Below are 25,076 nucleotides of genomic sequence, written 5' to 3' on the forward strand. Positions count from 1 at the left end.
AAAGGATTCATGATTCTATATATTTCCATTGTAACTGAGTTTGTCTTATCAATTTATTCTATAAAATACATCTTTGAAAAAATATCACAAATCCACTCCTTAGGAATTGTAAAAGAGAAACATTATTTTAATGTCGATGAATGACTTTTCTCTGAGGCATGGTGAAAAACTATTCTAACTAGTAGATTATTTTGGTTCTTTGCTTTTTGAACTGCACTCTAAGCAGAAATATTCAAACAGGAACAGCAACAGAGCAATGCTCAGAAAACAAAGAGTATCAAACAAGAAATTGCATAAGTCGTCAATGATGAACGCTGCTTTGAACTCATAAATTGCTTCTAAACTGAATATTTACGTAACGCAGTCACTCTCAAAGCTTTTTGGTGAATAAGATTGAAAATGCTTGAACCTACATTATACAAGTAAATGAAAATGTAAATAAAATATACTAACACTTTTAAGTAAATAAAGCATCTGAAAACATTTGAAAAACATGCAATCTATAGGCCTGATTCATGTTTTGTGATTGCTGGAAGATATTGAGTTAGTGAACAATTTACAATGGTAGACATCTGAAAAAGTCAAGGCTGAGGAGAGAAAATTTCAATGAATTTACCTGCGTTGCCCTGGTAACGCATTTTTTAATCAACACATACAATGCTTATGTCTGCAACAGCAGAAAACCTTGATTACATGAATTGCTTTTGTTGCTTGGCTGTGCACTGAAAGTGTTTTTCTGCCACACACAATTCAAAATATACTGTTCTGTAAATGCAAATGGAAGATGTCCAATAAAGTAGATGTATTGGTTCACAATTTTTTCCTTCAAAATCATACATTTTACTGTTAAGAATCAATGTTTCGCAAACTTGGAACATTGTTTTTGCTATCTTGATTAAATTACTAATTTTAGGTGGGGAATCCTACAATCTTGGCAACATTTATTCATATCAGTGAAATTCACATTTTCTGGCAATCTTATATAATATTATGTAAATCTAAAATATAGTAAAATATTTTAAACATTTTGAAATATTCACATTTTAACATGTGCATATAGATCCATGTCATTGTAATGAAATATCAAAATACAAGGTATCAGTTGAGATGTTATATATATATATATATATATATAATGTTATAAAAGTAAAAGCATATATTGACACACACACATACACACACACACACAAAATCTAATCATAGTAGATCAGTTTGCTTTTAATAATCCAGGTAATTATCTAAATACAATGATGACCAGATTCAGAAATGAGAGAGTAAAAAGAGAATCGAAGTGATTGTTCTAGTCACCACATAATTAGATCATTAGGCTTTTTTCCTACATTATCTTGCAATTTGGGACCCAAGGTCTACTTACTGTAATTCTCAGAATACATTAACCATGCACTTTCCAGTCTCAAAGACAGATGATCCCACAGGGGAACAACAAATTATTCTGCCACTGTTTCCGGAAAAAAATAACACTTATTGTATTTGGGGTCTTGCGTAGCTCTCATTGATTTTTGAGGCATTTCCGCAATATCAAAACAACCATGCTCTATCTATGGATGCTACGATGCTACATTTTTTTGTTCTATTTCTCTCCTGTATTTTACAGCTGTTCTCGTCAGTAAAGCAAATTCCATAGTTCCCCAATTGGTTTCAGGATAAATGTCTAGCTTTGTGACTTTTAATGAAAACATTAATTATATAAAAAGGCAGCATCACATTACATAAATGGCTAGACAATAAAAGTGACAGAGAAATGTTGCTCGGTCTCATTAATCATGGGGGAATTGGGAATTGTAAAGCAACAGAAGGATTTCCACTTACATCCACTAGACGTTTCTTCCCTTCTTCCTTTCTTCCAAAAGCTATTATCATTTAATAAAAAAAACCTTCAAAGAAGCTCTGTGTATTTTTCATGTCGATAGCTGCCAGGAGAGTAGGTTTATAGGTTTTCTGACAAACTCAAAGACAGTTGTTTGAGTTTTTTTCTTCTTCTTCAAGCAAGGAGACAAAACTGATATTCTGAGAACAGCATATAAAACTGTCGCTGCCTCCCTGTAAAATTAGCTCTTAACATCCATTATTGATGCAACCTTTCTAATCAGTGTCTCCACTTTTACAAATTGCTACCCTTTAATGAAAATGAGAGGAACATTCTGTGGAGATAACAGCTCCAGTCCTCAGTGAAGGAGTCATGTGTGTATTAGATGTTTATTTGCAAACAGTACTGCCATTCTTCTTTCCTCCTGTCTCTTTCCTCTGACACAAGGCAAAGGTGGATCAATCAAACTTCTAAATGCGTGCTTTTCAACGTATCTGTACTGAATACTTGTACTAATATGTAGAAATAAACATATTTAGAGACATAAAAAAAGAAAAGCAACAAAAACATTCTTTCCTTTAAAATTCACGATAAAACTACAATTGAACAGAAGGAAAATGACAGTCTTCTAGGATTTAATGAAAAACTTTTATTCTCAGGACAGATGGCAATTGCAGCTGACAAAACACAGAATTTAAAAAGGACCCAGGGAGCAGCAACTCACAAATTGCCTTTATAAAATGTATAGTGCTTCACCTTGACTGGGAAGTGCATTTGATGTGGCCAAACCTGTAAAACCTGTCAAATTAACAAAATTAAATCCTTATTCTTCAGTTTTTTATTTTGAGGCCAGAACCACAATTAATGTAATGCTTAGATAAATGATTTGTCCTTCAGCTGTTGACTGAAAATACATGTTCTGTTTGGAGTAAAGAGATCTAGACAATGTACTGTATGTAGTTGAACCTATTACATGAACAGAAGGAAATGACATGTATTTTATGCATAGTATGGAAGCATACACTGGCTTTAGGAATATCTCATTCATGGAGGTAAATAATATTGCTAGTCAAAACATATTAAAGAATCTTTAAAAGACAAAAATCAAACAACAAGCTGCACGTCAGCTTGTAAAAGTAATGTTTTGGGTGGCAGTTGTCACCTATCAGTTCTTATATCTCTCTAATCTCTCCTGTGAAGTATGGCCTCCCCATTCACACAAAACAGTTTTCCATCTTTCCTGGCTCCCTGCCTGAACCACATACCTATCAGTGAGCTGGAACAGCCTCCGCAGATTTACTCACTATAACATGCTCCCAAAAATCACACACTCCCATCTAACAACAAAAAACACGTGTCTCCCAAACTGGCAATATCATTTATTTATGCCACTTTCTGCAAATTGAAAGAGTACATTCACTTTGTAGCTACAGAATCGCAATATTGGTGTCAAAAGGGTCCCTCAGTTAGAACTTGAATTCTTCTGTCTAAAGTCCAATTTTCCTTATCAATCAAATTCAAGTAAGCATGCTGTCAACTAAACTCGCATTATGCGGCAAGGCCTACTTTGCATAAATGCACTTCAATTTCCTTAACTATATAAACATTATACAGGGAAAATAAACTGATTTGCAGATGTTGAAGTGTTTAAGGAGAAAGCATGAATGTATTCGCTGGCACAGGAAAATGACCAGATAAAAGGAAATAAACAAATGTATTCTTATGGGGTGTCTAGTCAGAATTGGTTTGTATACTTTAAATGGAATAAGTGTTTGAAACCTCTTGGATTTATTCCTCTTTAAACAGGAAATGGATGGATAAGGCGTATAAAAAAAAAGAATTATAAAAAAAATAAAACATCTTGGTGAATTTGACATGCAAAATATACTTGCAACACAACAGTGCCAAGAAGGCTCCTAAACGTTTAGTGCTAAATTATCCAGCAGCCGCCTTTCCCCAAATTCATTAATTTGAAATTGCCCCTGCAACAAACGTAATTCGTCCTCATAGCGCTTTGTGACAGGTTTCCTGAAAGAGTCATGAAATTCTCATTAGATCAAAAGAACCAGCCAAGTGAGGGGGGAGGGGTGTGCTACACAATTGGTTCCGTGCATCATTACAGACACCACAAAACCACACAAAAATGAGATTTTGGGTATGCAAGACATAATTCGTTTTTAGGTCTGCATATCGGAACAAAATTGCACAGGTACAGCTGATGTAATTAAAAGAATATGGCAAATCCATTCTCTAGGTATCACTTCACAGTGCCAGTGATCCATGCGTCGTTAGACACAGCATGTCACTGAAAACAGAAAAGGCCATGGTTGTCAGAAAGATTTCTCTGTGGTGACCTGAAGCTGTGCTCAGATCTCTCCGTTATGTATCCCCTTAAGGACACTTAGTGTCAAAACATAGGAGGGAGTTGACGTTAGGTGTTATTAATCTTAATGATTTTTTCACTGATCTACATATTTTCCCCGCAACTGGGGATCTACCTTTTTTGTCCTTCATATCAAAGCGACTGTATGTCTCCTGTTGGGATCTGATAAAATGTAGATATGGAAATTTCAGTTCAGGAATATGCTCACTGCCACACTTGAAAACAGGTTCATTCTAAAAATAAGAAGTGCAAAATCTGTAAGGTTTTAGTTTAGTTATGATTTAGTTTATATATAAAGCCTGTTATTAGTAGGAACAATACTGCATGTAGAAGCATTTCATACTGTGAAATCTTGTTGGAAATCTTCTATTCTGTTGTTGCTTCTAATGAAAATATCTCAGAAAATAACATTTGACATGTACAATTCAAAATTTTGGGGATGCACACCTCTAACTCATTTGATCTTATAGCAATGCATTTACAAATAATATCACACACATTTAAAATTAAAACTGGGGTGTTTATTTCATGTAAATGGTCATAATTTTGTCCTCAAACTGGTGTTAATCATGAAAGGTAGTATTGCATCTGAACATACACAGAAATATAGCTTAATCATCTTTCCCAACATGTTGCAGTCTCTGTCTACATACAGATATAACGCTTTCTTAATCTGAGTCATAAATCATGTGATCTATAAGGTTCTGTAATTTTAACTGTCATGTATATGTATATATGTATGCACACACACAAAATAAAATCCGTAGACCTTTGATATTAAAATAACCATCTAGGAGGCTGGTGTAAGACTGTAAAACCCAGGTTAAATGGTACACATGAAAGGCTTCAAATGGAAGTGTGATGCTTAGTCTAGGTTAGGGAGTCTGGGCCTGTCTCCTCCATATTAAAATAACTCAGGTGCTGGAACTTAATGACTTCATTTCCCCAGCTGGTCCATCCAGGCTGAAGGTTGCGTGCAAACAACTCAAGGCACTTTGCTTCAGGATCAACATATTCTTCCAGCACGTCTGCACAGAGAACAATGAGACAAACAAAAGAGAATTCAATCACAGTGAGCTGTGAAAGGTCTTCCTTTTAATACAAAAATAATATAAAAAAGAATGTTTCATTAAAAAAAAAAAAAAAACAGCTAAGAAAATTAATTTCAAGGATTTCATCAGCCAGGTTTGTTATTTATAATCAGAAATCATGAGGAATGGATGCCCTTGAGAACAGGAACAATATCTCCACAGGCTTCAATGGCTCTGACAGATCGGTTTCATTTAAAGGCAGTGAACAGAGACCTCACCGCCCACACAGGTGACTTGCCTGTCTTTTCATGACTTTCATAACCGTGCACATCTTGAGCTTTCACTTAACTTTCTAAATATCGCAAGCTGCTCTGTGTTTTAATAAGCCCCCCTCTGCATTCATCAGTCTCTCGACATTCTCCCACAGTAAAAAATGAAAAAGAGGAGGGGGAAAAAAAGAGCTGAACATTGACCGAAGAAGTGAAAGTTGCAAAAGTCTGAATGAAGGAAGAAAATGTCTAATTAGTCATTGAACTCCAAACTGCTGTGAGAAAGACCGTGTACCCTCTGGGATTAAAAACTTGCAAATGAGGACCAAGGCTGTCAGACTAAAATGAAAAAAAAAATATATTATTATATGTTATTGATAATGATAATCTGCAATCTATCATCCCTGTCCAGTCATCACTCACGACTCTTAAATTCCTTTGAAACGGGAACAGACTTTCAGCTGTTTGATTCAAAGCACAATTTCTGACACCATGCTGTGCAAAGCTACCTTAAAAACCAGAAGAGTTTATTACAGCGCAGTGACATGCCATGTGCAGTGGAAGATGCATGCAAGTTCAGAGAAGGAATTAATTATACATAACTAAGCTGGCAATTCATGTCACTAAATATTTAAAGTAATTGTTTCGTGCTGCAATTTTATCTATAGCAATGACTCTGCCTTCATCTTTCCTACAATAAAAGGTTATCTGAAAGCTATACAGAGCAACAAAACACAGGTATCATTTAGTCGATGACAGCACTCTTTGTACGATGCAATCTCCCCAGATGTAGGATTTAAGGTCAGCAGTTTGCTGTGACCTTATTAAGATTTAATGAGTGAAGCTAGTTATCACCATATTAACAGTTCACATACAATAAATAATGGTTCATTTAAAGCTAGTGTGTCTGTCTGTGTGTGCGTGTGTGTACGTACTTCAGACTATTCTAGGAATGGAAAAGGTTTTCTTTCTTAGCTTTAATACAGTTAATACAACAACAATACTTAATCAATAGCCTATATCTTTCCTGTAGCAATGATAGTATCCTTCTCATAGCAAGTCTTATTACTTTCCACACTGACAAAGTATAAAAAGTTATTGATTCATATATTGCTTTAATAAATATGCTGTGAAGTCTAGAAACACAAATACCTATGTAAAGTCAATAACTAAACTAACAAATTGGATTTTTGCAGTGTCATATAGGTATATAAAAATTTGTAATACATTTTTTTAAAGTGCAATAGAAGAAAACTATAGCACCACCACAATAAACAATGCCTAATATAAAACATCTGTATTATTACATTTGTTTATCTATTTTTCAATATCCTATTCAGTGTGAGTTTTCTGTCTCTTTAATTATAAGCTAGGAGAAGGAAAATAAGAATAGACTAAATCTGTACCTCTGATCGACTTATTTTCAGTGGTAGGGCTTATTTTCAAATGATTGACACACCAAAGTGCAAAAGTCATAACTCTCTCCCTGCTCTGGAGAAGACTCATTTCACATATAAGATTTTCTGAGGTCACACTGGACCCAGCATTGCGTCAGTCAATACACAATGTGTAAAGTGTACGGCAAAGTGTATCATCTGGGAGATGAGCAACGACATCAATCCTGACATGCACTGGCCTGTGTGACCTTGAAAGACTTTTAGGGATGCAGGGGTCTACTTAATAGATTTGGTCATGAGTAAGTGATTGCTGAAAAATAAGAGAATGAAATGCAGAGCTGAGATAGTATGTGTGTGTGTGTGTGTGTGTGTGTGTGAGTGTGTGTAAAATGGTAAACAAGCAAAATGGGTTATAAGTGGGTTATTTAAATGGGTCGAAATGTACAAGGATCACAATATTGAATTTCTTCCTTCCGATGCATTTATTACATTATGCCTCAGATATTTTAGAAACTGCCAAGATATTTCAAATGCAAAATCAGTGAACTGATTCTCTGGCAAGACACAACCCCCAGATCGTAGTTTCTCTGGTAAAAGGAAGACACATCAGATATGTATTGGGGTGGGGGGGGTGCAATCAAGTGAGCAAAGAGTAGAAGAATCAACAATTTATATACTCTGCCCAGACATTAGTTGTATAAATATATAGACAGTTGCAGTAGAATTTTTAAAAATCAATGGAGTGGCATTCCAAAGTTTACATAACCCCCAGTGTTAATTCTCCAGGCTGACACTCTAATTCTGAAAATAGATTACTGATAAATACCATACAATACCAATACAATATTGATTAAACTAGATAACTGTTTCACATGGAGGGTATAAATACATTCAACCACAATTGTCTATATATAGAAATAAATATACAAACACACGCATATATATATAGTGAAAATGTCTCCAATCAGTTGGTAAAATCTGCTTATCAAGTAGCAGAGACTGGAGCAGAGCTGCCCCACTGGTCTCTTCTGTTTGATAAGTGGATTGGAGACATTTTCACAAAACACAGTTTTTCCCTTTGTGGTAAGAAACTCATACTGATGAGCAGGAAGCAGTAATGTTTAACCAATCAAATCACATTATTTCACTGCTCCTTTCTGTTTCTACAATAGGTATTTCCATTTCTAGAACAATCTAACATAGAATGTACACAGATCCATAATGCAACACAATGCAGCATTAAAATACCTGTTTATAAAGATGTCCTGTCTATGATAACAACCTAACAGTCAGTCAGTCAATCTGGTGTTAGCTGTATATTGCTGAAGCATCATAGCTGTTTACTGTAAGTGGAGCATACAAAATGTTTATACTACTACAGTCATTAGACAACTGTACTGAGCACAAACATTATTAGTTGTATCACATAAAGTCTTACATCAAATAGGTGAAATTACTTTTAGATTCAGTTTTTTTGGGTGACAGTTTACATGCAAACACATATCGGACAGATTTATGATTTTTTTGGTTTTCCTTTTTTAACATGAAGTGATATTCAGAGTCATTGCGTGGTAAGCAAACTCCCACAGAATTCATTATTTTTTTGTACAATTGTACAATGTATATGGTAGGCAAGGATTTAGTGTTCTAGTTTCTGCTGTTTTTCTTTCACCTATTGCTCTTCTCAATCAAACATGAAGGAACTTGTGCCATAGTTTTGATAACTATCCTGTAACTGAGACTATAAGCAGCGTAGATACATTTATTTAATTTGCACATCTATATTTTTTCTGGTTTATATGAAATTATTACCTTCACAATCTTGAAAGTTCAAGAGATATAAAAGGGTGCTGAATGATTAAAGCTTCACAATAAAAGCTATATGTTGTACTTTAGGTGGTAAATGCATTTGCCTTGTAGCTGAATGTCAAAACAGATGGAAATGTATCTGACAAAGCAGTAAACAATGGAAGACAATATCCCAAAAGAAAGGTATTCTATCATACAGCAGATATTTTTGCCGATGTGAATCTTCATTCTACTTAAAGTGTGCTGAAAGTATAGTGTATGCTTAGTTAGAATATTTGTCCTTTAGGTTATCAGCAGGTTTGACCGAAGTTTAAAAAGCAAACAAAAAAACATTATAGTCATTAACAAACTTTGAATCATGAATTGGAAAACTTAGTTGACACATCACAAATCTTACATGTTACTGTTCTGAGAATTTTTTGTTTTGTTTTTCATTGTCCTATTTTGTGAGACTTTATGACATTAAAAATTTCATATTAAATAGTATAAGCTCTTAATTTGGCATTTCAAAGAAAAATAAATGAGTGGGATTAATAACATGAAAGATAATGAGATGCTTTGATTAAGTATCTCTGGACAGATTGCTGTTATTTACAGTAATAAAGCCAGACCAAATGAGGGAATAGAGGCAATCTGTTGTTAATATTAAATAAATTTCATAAAACGTTTTTTTTTTTTTCATATAGGAAAATAAATTCATTAAATATACTCTGACTTATAAACATGTTTGCAACTTTCTGTTAGCATTCGTGTTGCTGCACTGCACTCTACTGGTGAAAACAAATAAGAATCTCCCCTTCCACTATACTAAGGCTAGTACGCTTTAGGTTTGAATTTCATGTTTATATCTTAATAACAGTTCACTGTAGTGTACCATAGTTAAACCACAGCAGAGTGTAGGAAAACAATGCACAATATTGGTAAAGCATGGCAAGTTATAGTAAACAGGATACAAACAATGGGAAACCATGACAAAGCATCTGGTTTAAGCATTATTTTTAACATGAACATGATCCAAATCAAAGTGTGACTAAAGATCAATTAAGAGAAAGAAAGAAAAGCTATTAATTACACAACTCCTTAGCAATAATGAACACATTAAAAAAAACATTTTGTTGAGAAAAGGAAAAATGCTGTAAAATCGCAAATAGAAAATAAATAAAAAGTTGATGTTTTCATAAAAAGCCTCAAAAATGTATTATTTCTTTCCTACATTAAAATATCCAACTAATTCCATACTTTTGAATTACTTTTCATATATTTAAATATAACTTAACCTTGTTAACCTGTACATCAGAGTCATTAGTTTCCATGCTAACGATAATCAAACTAAATGTTTTTATTTCACAGATTATGTTTTTATGGACTGTACTAAACCCATATGACATAATACATACCAGATTGCTGAGAATTACAATAGAACTGTGTAGGTTGTAACTTAATAAAATTATAATATGGTTATAATGAAATATACTAGGGACATGGTAAAGGTTATACCTCCTTCATACTTCTCATTGTTTCATTTTGTTCATGTAATTGATTGGTCACAGTTGAGTAGATTTAAATATTCATTACTATATGCATTGCTTCTGAAGCTCGGCAGATACATGCGTTAATCTGTGAAGTCATGACTTTTTGATTTAATTAGCAATGAGTACGAATATCTTTACCTTTAGTCGTAATTAATGTTATAACTTCAACTGGTGATTTAATACTGCACTGACAACATTTTATGGAGCTACAGTTTGTTAGATGTCTCTTATTGTAAACTGAATTTTGCTTTAATACAAGGGGCAAATGGACAGTTTAACTAAAATAATTCAAGTACCATGTTTGAGTGTTCTACTTTGAGATGTTTACATATGAACTGTGTTTCAGCGTGGTTTGTATTGACTGACCTCTTAAATATGACCAATATCAGTAAAAATACTTACTTATCCAATTTGTTTTTTTCTCCTTTCCCAGAAAATTAAGATCACAGTGAACTTGACTTGAACATGAATATATATATATATATATATATATATATATATATATATATATATATATATATATATACACACTCACCTAAAGGATTATTAGGAACACCATACTAATACTGTGTTTGACCCCCTTTCGCCTTCAGAACTGCCTTAATTCTACGTGGCATTGATTCAACAAGGTGCTGAAAGCATTCTTTAGAAATGTTGGCCCATATTGATAGGATAGCATCTTGAAGTTGATGGAGATTTGTGGGATGCACATCCAGGGCACGAAGCTCCCGTTCCACCACATCCCAAAGATGCTCTATTGGGTTGAGATCTGGTGACTGTGGGGGCCAGTTTAGTACAGTGAACTCATTGTCATGTTCAAGAAACCAATTTGAAATGATTCGACCTTTGTGACATGGTGCATTATCCTGCTGGAAGTAGCCATCAGAGGATGGGTACATGGTGGTCATAAAGGGATGGACATGGTCAGAAACAATGCTCAGGTAGGCCGTGGCATTTAAACGATGCCCAATTGGCACTAAGGGGCCTAAATGTGCCAAGAAAACATCCCCCACACCATTACACCACCACCACCAGCCTGCACAGTGGTAACAAGGCATGATGGATCCATGTTCTCATTCTGTTTACGCCAAATTCTGACTCTACCATCTGAATGTCTCAACAGAAATTGAGACTCTTAGACCAGGCAACATTTTTCCAGTCTTCAACTGTCCAATTTTGGTGAGCTTGTGCAAATTGTAGCCTCTTTTTCCTATTTGTAGTGGAGATGAGTGGTACCCGGTGGGGTCTTCTGCTGTTGTAGCCCATCCGCCTCAAGGTTGTACGTGTTGTGGCTTCACAAATGCTTTGCTGCATACCTCGGTTGTAACGAGTGGTTATTTCAGTCAAAGTTGCTCTTCTATCAGCTTGAATCAGTCGGCCCATTCTCCTCTGACCTCTAGCATCAACAAGGCATTTTCGCCCACAGGACTGCCGCATACTGGATGTTTTTCCCTTTTCACACCATTCTTTGTAAACCCTAGAAATGGTTGTGCGTGAAAATCCCAGTAACTGAGCAGATTGTGAAATACTCAGACCGGCCCGTCAGGCACCAACAACCATGCCACGCTCAAAATTGCTTAAATCACCTTTCTTTCCCATTCGGACATTCAGTTTGGAGTTCAGGAGATTGTCTTGACCAGGACCACACCCCTAAATGCATTGAAGCAACTGCCATGTGATTGGTTGGTTAGATAATTGCATTAATGAGAAATTCAACAGGTGTTCCTAATAATCCTTTAGGTGAGTGTATATATATATATAAATACACACACACACACACACACACACATTTCGATAGGCAGGTGTTTAAAAGTGAATTAATAACCATCTCACATAACTCCTATACACAGGCCTTGAATTTCCAAACATCCATGTCAGCAATTTTTTGCTGGAATAGATATTGAACCGTGATTTTGCAATGCATATCATATAAACATTAAGGTTGTTTAAGATTTACAGTTAGCACTGATTCACAAATATTTACCTGCTAGTGAAGGTTTCTGTGAATGAAGAGTAGAGGGAACACTCACAATTATCTTGTGATCTGGGAGAGGGTTTTCATCCTTTACTGGAGAGCTTAACACAAATTAAACTGCATATTAGAAGGCTTAAAACAATACAAAAGAAAGAATATACATACTTGATAACAGCATGAACATAAATAATTTTACCTCGATGATGCATCCTTAGTTTTGCAATGCCGCCCCAGGACTAGGATTTCATAGGGTTTTTTATGTGGAGAATCAATTGGAAACACATATTCCCCAGAGTTTGTAATCTGAAAGAAAACAGAAAAATACATGCTGAGCTTTCATCTTCAAAGACAGAGATACTGTATATCTATAAGTATGTGAAATTCAAAGGGAGATGCAATGTCACCTTCAAAAGTGTCCATTCTTAGTTTCAGCAAAAAACAAAACAAACTGAAACTACATTTCACCTCATTGTTGAAGATTTTGAAAGCATTTATTATTATTAGAGAAAGTGGCAGACTTAGGTTTGTCGAGAGTTGTGTTACAGCACAGAAGGTTGTAAAACTTTTCATTGCTTCTACTTCTGAAATTCACTATAAATCCCCTTCAGTCATTGTGAACACTGAGGAGCAATTTTAAGTTTATTTAGCCAGCACACTTTTGCAAGGACACATTTCAGATGGATAATGCTGACATAGTAAGGACACCTTTAGGCATTAAATGACACTTTATGTTATGAGAGATGCCTGCAGATAAAGTAATAGGAATCTTGTCTGTTTAAAGTGATGTTTAATATGTTTACCTTCACCCACAGCCACTCTGCAAGCACTTCCACAGACCAGTGAGGGTACAATTCTTCCTTCACAAATCGTAAGTGCTTCTGTCTGTTTGTTACCCATGTGAGCAAAAGACAACCTTGGGCTGCTAGCTCAGGGACAGGTATCCTCTTCAGCTGAGAGGGCGGCAGGGAACTATACCTGAAACCATAAGTGTTTATTAGACAAAATGATATGCGTTAACACTTAAAAATCTACATGTAATTGACCAGTGGGGAAAAAGCTGATGCTGTTGATCATTTGACTACTTTGTATAACTTGTAACTCTTCCAATGAACTTATCTGTTGTAACCGTCACTGTAAACATTGAAGGCTTCACATTTTAGGAAGTGTACAAATGACACAAGATATATGAAAAAGAGAACTAAAGAGCAGGTTAAAAGGATGTATTTGATGTTTCAAAGTACAAATAACTTTAAGTGGCAATTTCTATCCTGGAGTTACTGTCAAAAGGAGCAATTGGCCTTACAGTATATTTTTAGATGATGTGAATTTTTGGTTGATTTTCTTAACAGGAAGAGAACTCAATCAAATCTGACCTACAGCTGCTCCCACCCACTCACCATACATAACACTGCATTGGTAACTGCACTTGCAGGCAATACTCAAAACAGTTTCCAGTGTTAATTCAAGAGAAAAGGTACAGTGGAGAATACAGGGTGGAGATTCCAAAATACATTTTTTCAAACCATAGCTTATTGAAAATATAAAGTTCTTTTCACTTTTCTGATGCAAGACAATAGTGACCCTCTTAAATTGCCACCAGATAATAATATCATTTGTTACATACAGAAAACATATTTAGATACAATGCGACACTAAAATCCAGCTTAATTACCTCTTGCTCCGTTTTACAGACTTGTTTTCCCAAGGAGGATCAAGAACAATTACGTCATATCTTTCATTAGCTATAAAAGGAAAGTTACAGGAGAAATTAAATTACAAATTTGCACACAATAACCTTTTACAATACACACACAGATATATATATATATATATATATATATATATATTGTTGTGAAAAATACATCTTAAATTAAATCTGTTAATATAAGATTTTAGAATGTATTATTCATACATTAATTCATATAAGGCATGAAACCTTTTGTGTTTTACCCATTTTAACCATAAGATGGCAGTGGTTCAAAAGTCAGCAAAGGCACATTAAATAGCTGATACAAATACAATGTTGTTAATAATCCTTTATTCAGAAGACAAAATTTATCAAACATCATCACTTCTTCAACCCAGGTTCATCCACAACCTTTGATTATATTGCCTAGCAGACTACCAGGAAATAATTTGTGTAATTGCAATTATAAAATGATCCACTTGCATGATGCATTCAATTAACTAAATCAAATAAATCAATTCCAGTTCAAGTGTGGACTTATTAGAATCGAGACAGGAATTTGAATTGCAATTTTTAAAGGACTGGAATTGTCTATTCCATTTAAATTATGCTAAACAACAGGAATATGTTCATGAACTATTGCCCTAATTTGTCTAATATTTTGGAAAAACTGAAGGATAGTATTCTCAATTTAGCCTAAAAAAATCATGATATGCATGTAATTCACACACTGACAACAACAGGTACCATGACTGATTAACTGATTAGGACTTAAAGGAAAAAGAAAGAAAGAAAATGCACTGCAGTAGGTACCAAAGAGATGCATCCAAGACTCTTATCCCAAACACTTGTCCCACACTCTGCTCTGTGCCACACTTACATATGCTTGTACTAACTTATAAACTATCATAAACATCCCTACATCATACTACAGCTACTAACCTACATATTTTTTCATACCATTGTTGATGTATTCTCCTAACATGAGTGTGATTTGGGGGAGGGGAGGTGCTTGTGAATTTTCATCAAGGGGGAATGGTGTGGTTGCAGTAGCACTTGTGTTTTAATATATTGTAGTAATCTTGAAGCCTCTCTAAGGAACCTGTGTTTTTAGTGATGCGGTATGATCACTGCACTGTGGCGCAGGAAACTGGGGTTCAAATCTCGCAGTGGCTGGAACCCCCACAATCTTTTTGTGTAAAAGTTCACACATTTATGGCAAGTATAAAATTATATATATATATATATATATATGAATCACTTAAAAAAGCACCATTTACTCAACTTATGTTGACCTTTTATTTATTAACACACTTCCATCTAGTACAGGCAGTAACTCACCGCAGTTAAGGATCGCTTTTTTCTCTCGTGTTTGCTAGTTTAGTTAAGAGTTACATTGATTGTTTACGTGGTTACTTGTTTAGCTAAGAATTATATATCTTGCACCTGTATTGTAGTAAGAGCAGTGACTGTTTGTTAGTTAATTAGCAACTTACGTAGCACACTCGACATGCACTTTCTGTAAATCAGAAGCGGTTACATCGTAGGCTGTTATTATTTAGCATTTATTTAGCATTGCTGCGAGCTACTGATCAGTGTAACTGAGCGTGTCCAGCTCGGTCTTTGTCTGTATTCAGATATAAAGCAGCCGTTAATTGTGCCATTAGCAGTCCTGGGTGGGAGGGATTGCCATCCTGACAGCCTTGTTTCATTCAATGCAACGCAGGTGTGTATTGTCCTGATTAGCTACGGGTGGCATATTTAATAGCCCCCCCGGACCTATGTGCCAGCAGTCAGTGCCAGCAGCCTCAGTGCCCCCCTTCTGAAGGGCCCCATCTCCAAAGGGCAGGGACTCTAGCTGTGGGACTCCAGCGAGGAGAAGACAGCGAGGAGACACCGCACAGCAACAGCAAGAAGCCAGCCACGAAGATCTCTCTGATTCCTGTCCTGCTCTCTCCTTCCTCTCACTGTGCACCTGCACACCATTGCTTCCCTAATCCCTTATCTTCTCTAGCGGCTGCTTACCTTCGACACTCTCTGTGACACCCATGGACATCTCAGACCATCTCCTTCTCCCTTTCTCTCCTCTCCCTCCCCACCCACTCCCTCTGTCACCTTCTGCCGTAATCTCCGCTCCGTCTCCCCCTCCACCCTTGCTTCCACTGCCCTCACTCCATCGGCGTCGTTAGACCCGGGCTTCCGGGGCTTAAGCCCCAGGTCTCTTAGTAATAGCCCCGGGTCTTTCCATCCATAACGGCATTTCTGAGCGATTATATTATACTGACGTGCGAAAACTTAATACGAAAACACCGTCAGCACTTTGAATCCACTGTCAACAACCCCTGTAAACTTGACCCCACCTTCTCCTCCCTCATCTCTCACTGCTGATGATTTGCCTACTTCTTCTCCTCCAAGATCGCAAACATCCCCAAGCTCATTAACAGTCCCCCCTCCTCTCCCATCACACCCAAACCTCCCACTGACCAAGCCTCCTTTTCTTCATTCTCACATCTCTTGTACTCTGAAGTTTCCGCTCTCCTCCTACATCACAAACCTACAACGTGCGCCCTGCTCCGCTCCCTCCACTGGCTCCTGATACTGGCACGCATTCAGTTCAAGACATTGACCCTCACCTTTGACTGTGAACCTACATCTTGACCACACTTAGCTTTTACTTTCCAGGATGTATGACCTCACTTACTGTACTTACCTGTGTAAATTGTAAGTTGTAAAATGTATTATGCTTTGAATTGCTTGTAAATGTAATGTAAATTTGAATTTGTAATGTTTGATGCCTTGTACTTAACTGTATTCTTGCACTGTGTATTGCACTTATATGCTCTGGATAAGGTCGTCTGACAAGAAATAATAATAATAATAATAATAATAATAATAATAATAATAATAGTAGGCTTTTCTCCACGAAAACTCTGTAACTGGCTTGCTTAGCCTAGGCTACTTCATGAACAGTTACAACAATGAAGAACACAGCTCAGAAGTGCAATTTCATCAGGCAGTTAACAATGCTATTAGCCCTAACATTAAAAAAATACATATTTCGCTCTATCTATGCAGCATTAGAAAAGGGAGATCAATTTAAAGATTTCTATGCCTCCCTTAATCCTGTTCTGACTCCCTTAAATAAACTTTTTAAAGTACTGACAATTGAGTCTAGCTTCTACTAGTCCAAGCTCCCTGCCTAACAGCAATATAAAGATCCTGGCAAAAATGTTGGCACAATGTCTGGAGTCAGTTTTACCTTCTGTTATTATCTGTCCAGACTGCACTGGATTCATGAAGAAATAAGCACTATTTTTTATTTATTTAATATGTATACCACCTCAACTTCCCACCTCCCAGCCTTTTGACCATGTTGAATGGCATTATCGTTATAGTGTTCAAAACTTGAGAGGTATGCTCTCTCCCCTCCTTTTTGCCATTCCTACTGAGCCTCAATAGCTGTTCAGAATAGTCAATATCTAAGAGAGAGTACTAGAGGTGGATAGGATAGTGTGTCTCTCTTTATGCTGATGATCTGCTTATTTAGATCTCAATCCCCGCTGCTTCATCTCCTCCTGGTCCTTTCCATTTTAGAACATTTTGGTGTAATTTCTGGCTACACGTTACATTTACATAAAAGTGAGTTATTTCCAATTAATGCTGCTGCTCATCAGTATCCACTTAATACATTAGTATTTAACACCACATGATCATGTTACAGGCAAATTTACTTATCTTTTAAAATTTAATTTTACTCTGCCTTTAGCACACACAGAACAGGACTTTCAATGCTGGTCTTTACTAAATATACTGCTTGCTGTATTTGGTAATTCTGTTAAAATGAATACCCTTCCTAAATGTTCATCTCTCTTTCAGTGTATTCTGTCTTTTATTCTTTCATTTTTTTTAATAAACTTGATCAAATCATTTCAAATTTAATTCAGAATAAAGTTCCATGCATCCATGAACGTTTTTTTTTTTTTTTTTTTTTTTTTTTTTTACAAAAATTATTAGGGGGCCTGGTTTTCCAATTTTGATGCACTTTTATCCTCAGCAATCAATCGCAGTGCGCTCACATACAGTGAGGGAAAAAAGTATTTGATCCCCTGCTGATTTTGTATGTTTGCCCACTGACAAAGAAATGATCAGTCTATAATTTTAATGGTAGGTGTATTTTAACAGTGAGAGACAGAATAACAGCACAAACATCCAGAAAAACACATTTCAAAAAAGTTATAAATTGATTTGCATGTTAATGAGGGAAATAAGTATTTCATCCCCTATCAATCAGCAAGATTTCTGGCTCCCAGGTGTCTTTTATACAGGTAACGAGCTGAGATTAGGGGCACTCTCTTAAAGGGAGTGCTCCTAATCTCAGCTCGTTACCTGTATAAAAGACACCTGTCCACAGAAGCAATCAATCAATCAGATTTCAAACTCTCCACCATGGACAAGACCAAAGAGCTGTCCAAGGATGTCAGGGACAAGATTGTAGACCTACACAAGGCTGGAATGGGCTACAAGACCATCGCCAAGCAGCTTGCTGAGAAGGTGACAACAGTTGGTGCGATTATTCGCAAATGGAAGAAACACAAAATAACTGTCAGTCTCCCTCGGTCTGGGGCTCCATGCAAGATCTCACCTCGTGGAGTTTCAATGATCATGAGAACGGTGAGGAATCAGCCCAGAACTACACGGGAGGATCTTGTTAATGATCTCAAGGCAGCTGGGACCATAGTCACCAAGAAAACAATTGGTAACACACTACGCCGTGAAGTACTGAAATCCTGCAGCGCCCGCAAGTTCCCCCTGCTCAAGAAAGCAAATGTACAGGCCTGTCTGAAGTTTGCCAATGAACATCTGAATGATTCAGAGGAGAACTGGGTGAAAGTGTTGTGGTCAGATGAGACCAAATTCGAGCTCTTTGGCATCAACTCAATTTGCCATGTCTGGAGGAGGAGGAATGACCCCAAGAACACCATCCCCACCATCAAACATGGAGGTGGAAACATTATGCTTTGGGGGTGTTTTTCTGCTAAGGGGACAGGACAACTGCACCGCATCAAAGGGACGATGGACGGGGCCATGTACCGTCAAATCTTGGGTGAGAACCTCCTTCCCTCAGCCAGGGCATTGAAAATGGGTCGTGAATGGGTAATCCAGCATGACAATGACCCAAAACACACAGCCAAGGCAACAAAGGAGTGGCTCAAGAAGAAGCACATTAAGGTCCTGGAGTGGCCTAGCCAGTCTCCAGACCTTAATCCCATTGAAAATCTGTGGAGGGAGCAGAAGGTTCGAGTTGCCAAACGTCAGCCTCGAAACCTTAATAACTTGGAGAGGATCTGCAAAGAGGAGTGGGACAAAATCCCTCCTGAGATGTGTGCAAACCTGGTGGCCAACTACAAGAAACGTCTGACCTCTGTGATTGCCAACAAGGGTTTTGCCACCAAGTACTAAGTCGAAGGGGTCAAATACTTATTTCCCTCATTAACATGCAAATCAATTTATAACTTTTTTGAAATGCATTTTTCTGGATTTTTGTGTTGTTATTCTGTCTCTCACTGTTAAAATACACCTCCTATTAAAATTATAGACTGATCATTTCTTTGTCAGTGGGCAAACGTACAAAATCAGCAGGGGATCAAATACTTTTTTCCCCCACTGTATGGAGTCAGTCTCCTGCACCCCCACATCCTTGCCTGCTTTGTTATATTCTCCCATCCCCCCATCAAACTCACACTACAATACCACCATGTTGATGAGGTCAACCATCAGGATCTAGACACAATTTAGATGACACTATGGTCTACAGTCACAACCACAGCTCATACAACCATTGTGGTATTTTTGTGTGAAAATGTCTATATGAACATCACAGATTTAGTGTTGTGCTGTGCTGTCACCCCAAGTTTTTACTGAATACAATGGTCAAACAAAAAAGCAGTAAACCTCTTGAGCACATAACTTCAGGAAAGGATCTGTATACTCACAGTTCACAAGGGGCTGCATTCTCGATATATCAGAAAGTAAGAAGCTGCAGTGCGGGGGTAGGAGATATTTCTCCCCCATCAATGTTACCAGTCTTGCACAGTCCATGTTGTTTTGTGTAATACACTCAAATAAGTCCAGTTCTGTGGAAGTCTGATCCTCAGTGATTGTCTGCACTGATCCCTGCTCAATGCCATTCCCAATTGGAAGCTTCTTTGCCATTTCACAAAGATCTGCAAGTCTGCTATCAACCATTGTCAAATCAAGACTTTCATGGCATTCATTTACTCTTGCTCCGTAGAGGTAATCACAAGTAAAACCTTCTTCAACTAAAGATTTGGTGCCCTCTAATATGATTTTCCTAACCTGCATTAATCAGAAATAGAAATCATGGAGGGAAAATTCAGAGACATTCTGCATAGAATCATGTCAGAAATTACTTTAAATTTAGCAAACACCTGATGAAAAATAAACATATACAAAATATATTTTTGTTTATATTTATTTAAGACCATATCAACTGCATTATTAGTAGCACTATGACTCAGTAAATGTACGAGCCAATAAAATATGGGAACAAAATTCTGAGGCCTGTTGCTCCAGTATGATTAACCTTGAGTTTCTTATTGTTTACTTCCATTATTTCACACACACATCAAAACAATTGTTTGTTTGTATATTTTAATTTACCTTGTTTAATTTATTGTACATGTACATATGTCATGTTACTGAATGACAGACAATTTAAGCATGATGAACCACATAAAAACAAGGTTCTAATAGAGGAAATTAATCATGGAACATATTATATAACATATGTTTATATAAGAATATTTATTTGCAACACTTAAAAGACTAACCTTTTCATGGTAAGATTCTGAATCAATCTCTCCTTGGTTACGCTCCTTATGTTTTCGCTTGCGTTTCTGGAATAAATAAGTAATGTTATGATGCATTTTTTTTTCCAATTGCAAAAAGGTGAACATTATTCACTTAAAATGTATAATATTTCCAAACTATCTTTAATACATGTTAAGCACTTTACAAATGTGATTTTAAGTTATGGTCATAGCGACCAGCATGTTGTGTTGGTTTAATGAATAAGAAATGGTATAACGTGGTGAGTGAAGAAACCAGTGTAATGATTAATATTAACTGAAATGATATGTCTTAACATTAGCATTACAAATACTGGTATGTTAAAATTCAGCAAATTAAACTAGGTCAGCAAGATAAGGTTTTATCTGAAGATAACGAATACATCTGTTTCTGTGACGGGAGTTACCCAACAGTCATGCTGCCCAGCCGATGAACCACAAGTGTGTAAAACCTATGACAAACTTGTAAGCTTTTAAGACTGAAACTTGGATTGTTCCTATGTCACTCTTCTCTGTAATAAAGATTATATTTGCTTTACTTCTCCAATTCTTCAAAAGGTTCTGCAGTGATCCTTTAACTTTTCTCCCTCTCCAGATCTCTGATCCTTCAGAGTCTGCTCAGTTCTATCAAGCCATAAAATGCATCAGAAATGTGCTTTATAGTCCACAGTTGATGGGGGATACAGACATCTTAATAGAAAGCCATACCTTGTTGGAATTGTACATTTTGATTGTGTGAGAAAATGTCAAGCAATATTGAGTAACCTTCCACTTAAGTAGGATATTGTCACGGTTATATTATTAATCATAACCTTTGTCCCTGTTATCAACTCCCCTTCCAATTTGCTTGTTGAACATAACCATTCAATAGTAACATATTTTACAGGTGGAAGACTTTCTTACCTGCAGTAACACTTATTAAGTGTTAAGTTACAATCTGACTGCTCACTTTAAACAATGTTAGCCATCACATTATTGTTGCAAATATATTTCACAGTAAGGTGTGGGGAGAAGCAGGCAACCATTAAGGTTAGGTTTTTCTTGCACAATATGTGTTGTTGTTTCACACATGCACAATGCACATATTACAATGCAATACTGAAGAATAAACTGCTCCACTGTGGACTTGACTGGGGGGATGGAGTCGGGTACATGGACCTGGGGGGAAGGGGGTGAAGCTGCGGATGAATGGAGGTGGGGGAGGAATTGCACGTTTCTTAAGAATGTAACACGCTTAGAACAAAATAAGCTTCGATAAGCTCAAATAGCACAAGTCTACACAAACCAGTATGACCAAGCTGAAGCCCTTACCTTAGTGCACACGCATGGTTGCCACTGTCCCTTACCTTACATCTGACCCTCAAATGCAATGTATCCTCGCTTCTCGTTTGTGAACTCTCCTCGTTGCTTTTGCTTTCTTGATGGACAGTACCGGGAGCATCCAGGTTTGTGAATGTCTTCGCCAAAATATGGGGTTTTAAGATGTCAAAATATTTTCGTTTCAAACTAAATTGCACGTACTGTTTCAGGCCAGGGTCTTTAACTAAAAGGCAACTCTGAAAACTTTTGTTTATATGAGAACGCTGATCCAAAAGCCATCCTTTGGTATTCTTGAAAACGACAGACATTGACAACAAAGTGATTATGAAAAGTATAACACGTTAAAAAAAAGGCAGCAATATTATATATCATTGATGTAGCCTATACAAGTTTGCAGTTTCGATTTGCACAGGGCGCTGACATCTTGCATCGGGGACGCATGCGCACCGTAAATTATAAGCACGTTGTGAATTTGGCTGACTGGACACAATTCAGTAAACAATCATCTCAAGAAACTGAAAGGGAAACGTTTCGTTGAGTGTATGGTATGTGTGATTCCCGAATTACTACGTTTGAAATATATATATATATATATATATATATTTAATACAAATATATGCATTCCCTCAAACGCGTATTAATTCACTCTGAAATAAAATCTACTTTTATTTAACATATTTTGTGAGCTTTGTTCGGAAGTCTTTTAAAAATAACTATTTCGTTAAGTGGTATTTAAATCCGGTCAACTACATGTATTTATTGATCCACTGCTCATTACAGTTCTATCCTATATTTTAAAATATACACTCATTTTGAAGACAGTGTGTTCAGACTCTTCTAGTTCTTCAAATCCAATTGCCAAATTAAGACAGAAAACGAATGGGTGAATTAAATAATTCAGGCAAACACTAATTCAAATGTTTCCCCAATAATGCTGAAGGTTATTATTAAAATTACCATTGCCTATGTTGCGTGACACCAAATGTCTGTTTTTGTCCACTATTTTAAAAATGCCACGATATTGAATAAACTATTAAACCATTGTTGTAAACCATTGCAGCATAACAAAACACCAGTGGGTGGCAATGATGAACAGACCTCCCAGCGCTATGCAAACGCCATCTTCCACTTCTTAGAACCGCCTTAATCAAGCAAAAAATCTGCGCAGACCTGCACAATTCCGGCGACCCCATTGGCGGAGCGGCGCAGATCCGCGCAGACCTGCGGACGCCTGCGCTCCTCCGACGCGACCTTCTTTCTTCCCGTGGCTCGCACTGCCCCACGTGACGCGGTGTGACGTAGTGGGAGCAGGTCTGTTTGGATGCCTTTGGCGGGTTTGCGAGTCTTTTCGGGATGCGCATCTGGGGCACTATGCACTGAATTCGAGCAATTCCTCCGCAGCCCCGTCCTAAAAGGTTGAGCTCCGACGATACCTCTTGGCAAGCCTAAAGAAAGCGGGTCGGTGGATGCCCACACGCTTCGAGAAACATGGCGGCGGATAGCAACAACCAGAACAGCAACAACAGTCAGACATTGCAGCTCCCCACGGTGTCCTGCGACCCCAGCACCCCAGGACCGTCGGGGTTTTCACGGAGAGTGTTTGTCTTTGACTGCCGTGTGGAAAACAATAATCTCTGTGAGAAAGTGTTGGAGAGTGGGAGCATGACACTCGCGGATTTCACTGGCATAGTTTGCAAGGTAACAACACAACACAACGCAACGCAATGCACGCGTGTACTGTCCTGCTCCGATCATTTGCATTGTTATTGCACGTTTGTTGAGATTTCTGCAACAGCCAAGTGTCTAAAACGAAGTGTGCGATGGCATTATATTATTCAAATCCGTGTGTGGTCGCGCTGTTAGCTTTGCTGAAGTGGCACCGCAAATGCAACAATTAAACACGCTGGTCCTCAAAACAGCACACACGTGGAAGGGTTCAATTTTGAGAGGTGCTTGCGTTGCGTTATAACTTACGTGTGTTGTGGCTGTGCTGTAGGCAGGCAGTGCAAATATCGTGTTTAACAGGAAGTTGGAGCCGTGCTGTAGGTGAGGGATGCTGTTGCAGACGGTGGGTGATGTGATGGGCATGTTTCACAGACCCAGATTACATTACAGTACCGTGTTGGACTCGAATAAAACACGGGGCCCCTGGACGTAGAAGCAATTATATTTTGTAGAGGGTGTTGAGGGACTGTTCATGGATAGCCAATAATACATGATCAGTGTCTCATCAGTATTTTTCATTAGACTGTAATGCATTATCACATTGTTGTGGAAATGAGTGTTAATTAACTTAACTGCTAAATAGGGAGACATGTAAATGTTTATGCCATGTTTTCTACAGTTCCATCTTGAAAGGCGATGAATACGCGCTTCAATGTTCTCTACGATATAATACAGCAGCTTGTTCAAAATCAACAGTGCAGCGTGGTAAAATAAAACCTGTAAACTAATATATATATATATATATATATATATATGAAAAATAAATGCACGGTTTTGCTTGTGCCCTTTCCATTGTTCCTGCCGGTGGTAAAACCGGTGTCCCGGACCTTAACTTTAATTGATGCATAATATTTAAATGTATCCCATCAGTCTCAGCTGAGACCAGTATCGATGTTGCTAGAAATAAAATGTTTTTTTTTTTTTTTTTTTTTTTTTTTTAATGACATGGATTCAACCTTCTTGAGAAACTTAGTTCCTTGTAACATTATCTAACGAGTTTTGATTTTGTATAACGTCGCGCAATTAATTAATTAAAGTTGCGAGAAGTCATTTAAAGCCACTTGCATGGTTAGTGAAAATGGCGGAAACAAATAAGTCGAAACCGGCGTGTGTCAGGAAACTCTTCTCGTCAATTTGTTTGTCAGGGTGGGTTGTATTTTCACTTGTAAGTAGTAGAGATCCGTTAATGAGCATTCAAACTTTTCTCCATGTGACTCCGACAAAGTGATTTGATGGGGAATTAGTTTGACA

General features: G+C 37.1%; 2 protein-coding genes across 3 annotated transcripts in view; one reads left to right on the forward strand and one right to left on the reverse strand.

The window, feature by feature from the left end:
* Positions 1-4,710: 4,710 nt before the first annotated feature.
* mettl4 (methyltransferase 4, N6-adenosine) lies at positions 4,711-22,553 on the reverse strand. The gene is made up of 8 exons (XM_066723418.1): positions 22,127-22,553; positions 20,763-20,828; positions 19,905-20,268; positions 13,897-13,966; positions 13,025-13,199; positions 12,421-12,527; positions 12,234-12,325; positions 4,711-5,239 (listed from the first exon to the last, which is right to left on the reverse strand). Exons 1-8 carry the CDS (start codon positions 22,406-22,408, stop codon positions 5,082-5,084), a joined length of 1,314 nt encoding a protein of 437 aa, XP_066579515.1. The 5' UTR covers positions 22,409-22,553; the 3' UTR covers positions 4,711-5,081.
* Positions 22,554-23,354: 801 nt separating this feature from the next.
* The window catches only part of smchd1 (structural maintenance of chromosomes flexible hinge domain containing 1), an 80,350-nt gene continuing 78,628 nt past the window's right edge, over positions 23,355-25,076 (forward strand). For both annotated transcript variants that reach the window (XM_066723419.1, XM_066723420.1), the window contains exon 1: positions 23,355-23,798. In XM_066723419.1, the coding sequence (XP_066579516.1) occupies positions 23,589-23,798 (210 nt within the window). In that variant the 5' untranslated portion in view covers positions 23,355-23,588. The remainder of the gene's footprint in view (positions 23,799-25,076) is intronic.

Source organism: Amia ocellicauda, chromosome 2 (genome assembly GCF_036373705.1).
Source record: "Amia ocellicauda isolate fAmiCal2 chromosome 2, fAmiCal2.hap1, whole genome shotgun sequence".
NCBI lineage: Eukaryota > Metazoa > Chordata > Actinopteri > Amiiformes > Amiidae > Amia > Amia ocellicauda.

Excerpts from the sequence above, each read along its gene's own strand:
- mettl4 (XM_066723418.1), bottom strand. The coding sequence starts at position 22,408 with ATGTCTGTCGTTTTCAAGAATACCAAAGGATGGCTTTTGGATCAGCGT. Across the intron at positions 12,528-13,024 it reads CAGAGTGGCTGTGGGTGAAG|ATTACAAACTCTGGGGAATA; the intron begins GTAAACATATTA and ends GTTTTCTTTCAG. Across the intron at positions 12,326-12,420 it reads ACTAAGGATGCATCATCGAG|CTCTCCAGTAAAGGATGAAA; the intron begins GTAAAATTATTT and ends ATTTGTGTTAAG.